The 10988-nt window shown below is 35.3% G+C and overlaps 1 protein-coding gene across 1 annotated transcript; it reads left to right on the forward strand.

The window, feature by feature from the left end:
- The first annotated feature begins 4795 nt into the window (after window positions 1-4795).
- On the forward strand, window positions 4796-10385 carry LOC121297601 (dead end protein 1-like). The gene is made up of 4 exons (XM_041224038.1): window positions 4796-4906; window positions 7792-7909; window positions 8709-9170; window positions 9734-10385. Exons 1-4 carry the CDS (start codon window positions 4883-4885, stop codon window positions 10312-10314), a joined length of 1185 nt encoding a protein of 394 aa, XP_041079972.1. The 5' UTR covers window positions 4796-4882; the 3' UTR covers window positions 10315-10385.
- The last annotated feature ends 603 nt before the right edge of the window (window positions 10386-10988 follow it).

Genomic DNA, 10988 nt, shown 5'->3' on the forward strand with positions numbered 1-10988 from the left:
GAGACATATTTGTGTTTCTTCTTTGCTCCATGCCTGCCAACTTTTTTTTTTTTTTTTTGTTATCAGAGCATAATTTGACGTCACTGGAATGACGAAGGAGCTACGATCAATATACGCTCGATACGGTTTTCAATTTAAGGGTCGAATAAAATATCGCTGCGAGTAAAAAAATTAAGCCACATCTACCGAGCGTGAATAAATAAAAAATAAAATAAAAAATAAAAACTTATTAAAAGTCGACTTAAACCGTTTCCATAGCGATATATTTTCTTATTCGCGTAAGTTTTACCAAGCTTAAAACTTCGATGGAAAAAGGCCTAATACGCAGCAAAATTTTTGCAGCCATGTTTTCTGGTCCCCCTGTCATATCTATGCGTCAAGTTGGTGGCAGTGAAATACGACAGGTAATACCAAGTTGTGTGCGCAACATTGTAAAGAAACGCTGTACCTCTATCGTACATTGCGCTCCCGTCGACATCGTATTGATATAGAAACGACCCCATATATTCACATTTTATAATTTCAGGAAGATTTCTAAAATTAAATTGATCGGCGTTACACGAACCTTCCTATAAATGTTTCATAAAAGGTGACTGTTTTATCATGGCATGAGTTGTTCTTACCTGGTGTTCAGTTCCTTCAGCCATTTGTTCTAATTTTCTCTTATTTGCAGTTTTACTTGAGAAAAAGCACCTGTCTCACAACCTGACTTATTCTATTTCACATCACATGCGTTTACCACTGTATTTAACTGCCACTGACATCATTCAAATAAAAACGAATCCCATTGGCCGTATTTGCAAACCTAACAGAAAAAAAAAAATGTACAGGAGCCTGCAATGCAATCAAAAAAGCCGACAAACATGCGTTTGGTTGAGCTTAAAAAAATAAATAAAGAAGATTGTTAATTAAATGCAAAGCGTGGTTGTTTAAGTTTCATTGTCAATTTGTGTACATGCATTGTATTTACAAAACTGAATTGGTTGTAACAGTATTTTCCACAGCAGCAGTGCAAATCGGCCAGCAAACCGTTCAATGCAAAAGGCTACTTATGGTGCTACAGTACAACGTCATGTAACTCGAACCGTAGGGTAAACAGTTGACAAATCTTTATCAATTTTCTCCTGTAAAAAAAAAAAAAAAAAGTAACTATCAGGCGTATTATTTATTGCGTGGTAAATCTGCTGCTATAAACGTAATCCCAAGGTACCGTACATGGGCCGGATTTACATACAAGAATACTTTAAAAATAACAAAAGAAAAAAAAACGAGACCAACAATTTGGTAACGGTAGTTTAAGGCCTGGGGTGTTTTTATTAGTTACAACAAGACTACAGTTTATTTTATTATTAGTTTACAAAAATCACAATTTTAGTAAATATGGCCTAATATAGGCCAACCATTTGGTTGATTTATTTGCACTCTTTGTCCATTGCAATTGCATCGTTTATTAATTACTGAATTCAGCAGGAGGAATTCAGCTGAAGTATTTGATAGAATGACAACAAAGTTGTTTATAAATTTTATTGTATCTATTTTATAGTATCTGTTCTCCATAACGGATACTATGCACGTCACCCTTTCGTTTGCACTGTAGTTGTTTATCTTGCAAAATGAGACAGCTTGTCTCTTTTGGGGGGCCCCAAATGTTCCAGACACCCTGTCTCTCTCAAGAGGCTGCACCTGGCATCACAGATCAAACACCTCGCCCGTACTGCTGGCGCCCAAGCACGTGTATTAATTAACAAGACAAACTAACACACATAGTTACATATTTTAAACAATGAAACAACTATAAATATATTTTCTTGTAAAACATACGAATATAATTCTGTTACTGCTTTCATTGGTGTCAAAACGGTTGTCTCTTTCACACGATTTAATACACCTGTTGCCCGCTGGGCAGAGCGTTTTAGGCATCACCCATGGTTGAATGAACCTATCCTAGGTTATAACGGGATTGCCCCTAAAAATAAGGGAACGAGCCCTCAAAGAAATTCCTTTGTGCTGCAGAATGCTCTAAAATCCAGCTGTGCTTTATCCCAGAAATTTATTTTTTCGAAATGACACCTCTTTTAAAATGAATACTGCTTAAATAAAGGAAAACCAAACAATGGTACATCTTAAAAATGTGTGCCATTAGTGTAATGAAAGGGTCACAATCGGGATGTACCATTAATGCTGGCGGAGAACACTGCAGACCTGCAAAGGCAAACCATAAAAATATCTACAGAACGTTTTGTAATAATAATAATAATAATAATAATAATAATAATATATTATTTTTAGAAAAACAGATCAACCTTGTAGTTGGAAACAAACAACCCGTTAACATATATATATATATATATATATATATATATATATATATATATATATATATATATATATATATATATATATATAGTAGTATTTTAAGCAAGTTAAATAAAAAATTTACAGTTGCAACGGCTTTTATCGTAAAACTTTTGTAAAATTTTAAACCGACGGCGTCAACAAGTTGTTCTACACCTGAAGGTTCTGTTCCTGTTTACATTACAAATGTGCCATTTTTTTGTAGTTTTACTTATTTGAGAAAAAAACCGAGTGTTTACGTGGCTCACAACCTGATCAGTTTTTTAAAACCAGCAAAATGGTTTAAATAAATAAATAATTAAACAAATAAATTTAAATAACAGTAAGTTTCACTTAACTTATATGTGTATTACTTATATATATATATATAGATATATATTATATTATATTTATTAATATATATATATATATATATGTGTGGTACGTGTGTGTGTGTGTGTGTGTGTGTGTGTGTGTGTGTATATTACAAAAACAAGTGTTCCATATTAAAACAAACAAACAAACAAACAGGTGTGTTGTGTATAAACGATTGATTTATTTAGATGACGGTTTTGCTCCGTTTTTTCTCTGAATTTACAGTGCAGGTACCTCTGTTTTTTATCTGATGAGATCAAAATGCATATCACGATTTTTTATTTTTATTTATTTTTTATTCAGAAAGTAGTGTAAAATTTACTTTTTCGTTTTTCTGAACTGTCGGCTTATAGTCTCTAAAAAACAATAATTAAAACTCTTATATACATTTTCAGAAAGTAAAAATTTAAAGTCTTTTATAGTCTCTAAAAAACAATTTTTAAAACAAATTTTTGTAAATATTCGTCTTAATTGGTGATATATATATATATATATATATATCTATTGATATATATATATATATATATATATATATATATTATATATATACACACACACACAATTAAACAACAATCCCGTGCCAATCATGTGTAAAAAAATCCCTATATATTAACCAGTCCTGAGGAAAGAAGTAAGCGGGTTCACCATTTTCTTGATCTGGATTTGCTCAATGCAAGTGTGAGTATTTGCATGGTTTGTCGTTTTATTGGATGTAGTGCTGCGGAACAAAGAGATGCGCGAGGAGGAGGGCGTGACATACCGCAAATAGCAAAAAAACATAAAGACTGCTAAAGACCCGCTAGATGCTTTCAAAACAAGCCAAATTTGGCTTAAAATAAATACTTTGAAAACATGTCCTCTGGTGGATAGCATCCTCAATTTGGTTATAACCGTATTTTCCACTACATCAGTGCAAATCGGCCAGTAGTACTTTTCAATGCAATGCAGTTCAAAGCAGTCAATTTCATTAAATCGTTATCAATTCTCTCCTGTGAACCATTACTGTAAGTATCAGGCGTGGTAGATCTGCTGCTAATATAATCCCAAGGAAGGTACCGTACATGTGCCGGATTTGCACACCAGAATTCTCCAAACAAACAAACAAATCAAAACAAAACAAACAAACAAAAACCATTGGTAACGGTAATTTAAGGCCTGGATGTTTTATGAGTTACAAAAAAATTAGTTTAATTTTTACTTTACAAAAACACACAACTTTAGTAAATATGGCATAATATACCGTTTGGTTGACTTATTTACGTAGGCCATTGCAATTATATCATTTATTAATTACGGTATTCGGCAGGAGGAATTCAGCTCAAGTATATGATGGAATGACAGTGAGTTTTTTTGCTTGTTTTCTTTTACATTTTCTGGTAACTACGATTTTTATATGTTTATAGCAATCGTTCTCCATAACAGATGCGATGCACGAATTGTCACTCTTTCGTTTGCATTTTAGTTGTTTATCTTGCAGAATGAGACAGCTTGCCTTTTTGGTGCCCCAAACACGCTGTCTCTCAATACCATCACAGACCTTAATAACCTCGACCGTACTGCAGGTGTCCAAGCACGTGTATTAATGAACAAGACAGAGTAATCCATATATTTACATATTTTAAACAATGAAACAACTGTAAATGTATGTATTTGTAAAACATAAGAATATAAGTCAAGCGCATAAGAAAGATGATCGTTTTCTGCTGCTGCCTTCATTTGTGCCAAAACGGTTGTGCCTCTCCCTTCATTTGATACACCTATTGCCCGCTGGACACAGCGTTTTTTTTTGTTTGTTTGTTTTTCTTTTTGTCTTTTTAGAGCATTTTAAAGCACTAGGGAATCACAACTTATTAATATATATATCTATATATCTATATATATATATATATATATATATATATATATATATATATATATATATATATATATATATATATATATGAATGCTTAATATGACAACTGTTTTTAAAAACCTCAAGGACAACTGTTGGGGGCCCCCGGTGGGGCACCCCGGGCCCCGGTGACTGGTTTATTAACCAATAAGATCAGGTTGTCGCGGCGCTCTCAAGGGCAGTGAATTCTTTAAACGTGAGGCAGGGGTATTCACTGGAACTTTACAAAACAGGACGAGAGAGAAGGCAAGTTGTCTGGTGAAAACATGTTATGAAAGAAAATGATTGAAGGAGAGCAAACAGAGGTATGCAAAGACAAAGTTCGTCTTTCGTTTGTTGATGTCATGTTTAGAATTTCGAGAAAAAAAAAGTTAAATGTTAAAAGTTAAATGAGTTTTGTTTAAAATCTTTGAAGGTAAACATTAACATGTATTATTTTGAACAAAAATGTGAATTCTGAAAAATTATATTAAGATAAATTAATATTTGTGCTTGTACATGTTAATTAAAGCTGAAAACAACGTTTATGCGAGTTGGTCGTAATTATTTGAGCACGGTAGAAAGGGTTTGTTGTATAATTCATACACGCGTCTGTGCAGTGTGCCATTAACATATACTGTACTTTTAAGAAACAACAACAAAAAAAAAAAGCTTGTTTTGCTTGATACCGCGATGGAGTTGTGCGTATGTAAGCCTGCTGTCGTCAACAGATTAGATGACCTTATCCAAACCATGAAAACTTAATTCTGATAGACAACCTACACGTACCTGGTGATTAATTCAATACATTCAAATCTAAATTAAATAAAATATTTACGGCAAACAAAGAAATAGGTTATTGTTTATTGCTCAGTTGTGTGGTGTAGCAGTCGTAAGTAGATGCATACGATTCCAGATGTGTTATTTATTTGTATCGTTATTTATTTTTATTTAAGTATGTGCAGGTGTAAATGACCTTCCTTGTTGGCAGAGTGAACAGGTCCTTAGTGCAATAATAATAACAGTAATAGTAGTAGTAATAATAATAATAATAATAATAATAATATAATATTACATTTGTTGTAAATTAATTTAATACAACAAGTTCCAAAGTGAGACCCCTGGGCGAGCACGTGCTACTCAATAACAAGAATTTATTTAACCAGGATAAAACAGCCTTGAGATACATCTCTTGTTAAAAGGGGAATGATAATATGGGTGCAGAACAGATAATATTAAAAGTAAGCAGCCGACATTATTTTACTTAAAAACAAATGTCGGCTAATCAAGAAACCTCGTTAAAAAGGTATACAACTCCTGTACATTTTAAATGCATAACGCATTGCTGAACTGTAATATGCCAGAGACTTGAGGGCTGAATAAAATATTTTCTGAAAACAGGGCAGACGTGCACAGCACAGACAAGGCAGGATAACAAGGGGCTGTTTGGATAATCAAGATTTTACTGTTAAGCTCAGTTTTAGCTGCACCTCTAATATGTGTTAACTAGACATATACAAACAAAACGGATGATTGTAGGTCGAGAAATCCTAGAATAGGATAACAGATATGCAAGGACAGGCATGCTAGTCGTTTTGTGTTTCGGAGGCCTAATAGGTTGAGTCTCTCACCAAGTAAGAGCCCATTGTTAAAATATATTTTAGTAAACACTTGTGATACAGGTCACTAGGAAATTCTGTTTCACACAGGAGCAGTAGGTCTAGCATTAACAATGGGATGCAAGTCGGTTGATTGGTTCGGTTTTATTATTATTTTTTATCTAGTCTTTCACGCTCTCCACTTATTTGGTACAATAAATACTAAAGTGAAATCGCCTTGTTTAGTATGTATTCTATTATGATGCTGCGTAACTTGAGACATTTATATAAAGTGTTATTTGGTGCACATTATATAGTTAATGGTCATAGCAACTAAGACGCTAAGAGGATTAGAGTTAGGCGTAATTAGTACCATAAAAATTATACTGCATGAACAATATCACTTAATAATTAAATCTTTAAGTAGTGTTAGTAACAGCGACATCTACTGATGTTTATAGCATAACACCACATGTTCGATCAATACCATGGCAATGACACATCATTGCCTCTATTTTAGTACCTTGCATACGAATTAAGGACATTTCACCTTAGTACCTATAGTATTAAGCAGGCTTGAGAATGGGGTGAGTCATTCAGCAGTTTTTGGCGGACACTCGGTTTCCGGTAAGACCGAAATTAAACTTTAAAACCCGAAAAAAACTGTGACTGAATTTGTGTTGCCAAGGGAACGGGACACACCATTACAAACATGTCGTTAATTTTATTATAATTGTGACAAATAAGCTGAATACGGTGTTACAGCATCACTCATACTAATGAATACAATAAAGTATTAAAATACATTAGCTACGCTTTTTATTTGTTATTTTTCCTGGTAGTCCTAGCAGAAGTTGGCTGTAAGTGGCAAATCATGTCAGAGTAGAACTGCAGCTCAAAAAATAAAATCCAGTGCCACTTTGCTTATTTTTTCTTGCATTGGGCAGTTGGCCCTCTGTCAAACTGGGTCATGTTTGCAATAACCCTTCACTTGCTTTGGAATTTTGACCAGTTTACTGTATCACAGTGGTTGGAGATCTCGGCCAGTTTAGCATCATTTAATTAACTTGAATTAAATTACGTCTACACATAGTCACTTAGGGTAAATAAATCTGGGGTCTATGGATGCCAGTGGCAAGCTTGCTTATTCATCCCCTTTTACGATATGTGCATAGGAGGTATTTTATTGGGTTTATCCACAATGTATTTATAGGGTTAATAGGTAAAGCAAAGGTGAAACTAGTCACAAATGGTCAGCTTAACATTAATGTTTGAAAAGTCTAGGTGATATGTTTGCAATATTAAATGAATATCGAACTTTACCCTGGTTTCCATATGCCTAGTACTACCAGCACCTTTAATCAACAAACAGTATTAAGTGTGGTTGTCCCCACTGACACTGAGGGCCGTCAGAGTCAAGAGGTTAGTCTTGTCATAACATTTGATTTATGTTACTATATACAAATTAAGAGATGTTAATATTAATACTGTAGATGCAGCAAAGTGCAAGACCTCCTGAAAATGGAACAGGCTTAGTGCCCAGTATTAAAATGTTGGTTTGGGTTTGGAAAAATCATAATCATTGCATTCCTAATTCACAAACGTCTTTTCAGGAACGCATCTTTGCTTTAAACCAGGAGAGCTTGGCAAACTTGGAAAAATGGACACAGAAAACAGGGATCTCCCTTGTTCAAATAAATGGGCAGAGAAAATATGGAGACCCCCCACCAGGTAATGGTGCTTTATTTTGTATTCCTGCATTGACACATTTTTTTTTAAATACTGTCATCTGTTTTAATATAAGAAATTAGACCTATATCAACTAAAAAAATCATGATAGCAAATTCAATATATGTAATTAATTACACTATGTAACACAATTTGACTACAAAAGACTACAAAAGATTTAGAAGCGAGTAGTTTTTCGAGATTTACGATTAAATCTCGAAAAACTACTCACTTCTAAATCTTTTGTACTCATTTTTGTATTACTTTTTAGTATAAATACATATTAATTTGGATTCATTTGTTGTTTTTTTCTGACTTTATGTGAACGAAAAGACACACATTTGCCAGTTTTCCCATTGGAAATAGTGATATTTTGAAATATCACTGTCCTGGTCACAAAAGCAAAGTTTGTGGGGAGAATAATAGCCATTTTCTATACTTTTGAGGCATAAGCAATTAGGAAATAACACTTACTACCCAGGAACAAAAAAATTGTTACACGGTGCTATTAATGCAGTTATGCTTGATATAGATATTTGTACTTATTTTGTACTGAAGTATTGTAAAATTATTTGTGAATGGGAATCTGCTTGCGTCAGTGTGGATTTAGAGAAAACAGTAAAAGTGGTCGGTGCATAGTTGTTTTCTTTTTTGGGCATTTCACAATCAACATCATCAGCATAAACATGTTGTATACCATCTTGTTTGCCTATATGCAAAACAACTACTACATGCCAAGGATCCCAAAGTGGATAGAGAGTCCAGGGAAAACAGAGGTTTTTACTTTGCTTTGTCACCGCAGGTTGGACTGGATTCCCCCCTTCCTATGGCTGTGAGGTTTTCATCAATCAGATCCCCCGGGATGTCTACGAAGACAAGCTCATCCCTTTGTTCCAGCGGGCGGGCATGCTCTACGAGTTCAGGCTCATGATGAACTTCAGCGGGCAGAATCGCGGCTTTGCCTATGCCAAGTACGCTGACCCCAAAAGCGCTGAAGCAGCCATTCGAATGTTTAACCGCTACGAGCTGCAGAACGGATGCTACATCACGGTGCGTAAGAGTACAGAGAAACGGGTGCTGCTCCTCGATGAGCTGCCCAGGACTGTGCAGAAAGACATGCTCCTGCTGCTGCTCAGAAACTTCACAGAGGGAGTGGAGGACCTCAAAATAAAGCCCAGCCCCAAGGGGAGTGAGAAAGCTTCCGCTTGTGTGCAGTATGTGTCGCATCACGCTGCTTCAATGGCAAAGAAAGACATAGTGGAAGGTAACCATTCTTATGAGTTATGTGTTTGTATTCATGTTTTGTTGTCATAATATAACCAAGTAGATCCATGGCCCTAGTTTAATTATTTTAAATTTAAATCATACTTAAATCATGTGCTGCAATGTCATGCCTGTAGCCTGGTTACCTGGTGGATGCTAAGATATGGGTTGATCATATTGAGGTAGCACATTTAAGTGAGCATTAACACTCTTCATTGCCTGCGTCATCGGGCAGTGTGGAGGAATACCACCAATAGTCCTTTTGTAAGTAATATGTAATAAAACTAGATTTCTTGACTTCTCAAACTAAATCCAGATGTCTACAGACCAGGAACTGTTACGTTTTCAACGCAGAGTTCCAGCATTTAATCAAAATAAACATAATTACATGGGGGGGGGGGGCAACGACATTGGAATTAGTGGAGGCTGTCAATACTTGAGGATCTCACTGAATATTGGGGACCTCTGTACCCCAAATCCTTTGCCCTTTTTTAATATTTACCCCTGATCATCAGGAATCCTCATAATATTATATTGATGTTTGTTTCTTTTCCCTTTCATTAGAATGTAAGAAGTATGGCATGTCCGTCACAGTTCAATGGTTCAGTCAGATGGTCAAACCAAAAACCCAGAACAAAAAAAAGCTGGCGGTGGATACCGATCCAGGTTTTATGGAGAGAAATGCTGAAGCTGGCACCAGAAACAATGGTAAGAAACCAGAGACAAGTTCCTTCCTTCCCTTGCTGCCCCTGGAATTGGAAGTCCTGTTATCTCAAGGTTTTGTTTCACCCGTACTGACTGGGCCCTCTTCTTCCCCAGTTTATCAGAAACCAAGCTCCCAGGGTGGTGACCAGCAATACACCTTCAATATAAACCAACCCTCCAAAGAGGCGAGATTGGATGCGGTTAACTCTTTCAATCGGCTGTGTATTAGCTGCCACTTTGGCTGTCCGTGGTACGATATGCAGTTACTCCATACTGGGCCAGACGGCTACCAGTATTTTGGTGTCAAAGTTTTCGTTCCAGGTTTACCATTACCCTTTGAAGGAATTGTAAAAATCCTGGCGGGTTGCTTAGCAACAGTTCAGGAAGAGGTAAAGATGGCAGCGGCAAGCCAAATTCTCAAGGCCTTGTCAATGGGGTAGTTCCGTATATCCTTAAACGCAAACTGGTGGCTCATTTCTTGGGCCACCATTTTATGTTCAAGATTTCATTCAGAGGCTCACTGTTTTTTTTTTTTTTTTTTTTAATATATCATTTGTTTTAATTGATGTTTTAAATTAATATTTTGTTACTCTGCTGGTGTTGTATTTTTAGTTCATAGGTGTGTACCCAATTTGATGTGGTTGTTCATTTCAGAGTTTTTGCACTTACGATCACATACTATTTTAAGATTGATGTTTTTTTGTCACTTTCAATAATCACATTATAAGGCATTATGAATGTTTGCACTTTGTTCTTGACTCATGTTTTTTATCTTTTGCATGTTCAGTTTAAGTACATTTATCATAGTTTAATAAAAAAAAAAAATAAATATATAAAAAACCAGTGTGTCTGTTGCATGTGTACAATTACAGACTACCAGAATTTAAGGTTTTAACATTTTACAAGGCAGTTTCCTTTTAGGTATAGGCTTGCCAGACTTACTATCCACTACTGGGTATGTACATCCACAGGGTTATAGTGAAGGCATTCTTGCGTTGGTATGCCAGCCATGATGAAATTTGGTTTGGACATTATTTGTGAGAGAGTATCTACATTTGTGTGGAATGTTCTTGACCTTGCCAATAACCTTCACAAACATCTTCAAAGGACTCGT

This window comes from Polyodon spathula, chromosome 22 (assembly GCF_017654505.1).
Source record: "Polyodon spathula isolate WHYD16114869_AA chromosome 22, ASM1765450v1, whole genome shotgun sequence".
NCBI lineage: Eukaryota > Metazoa > Chordata > Actinopteri > Acipenseriformes > Polyodontidae > Polyodon > Polyodon spathula.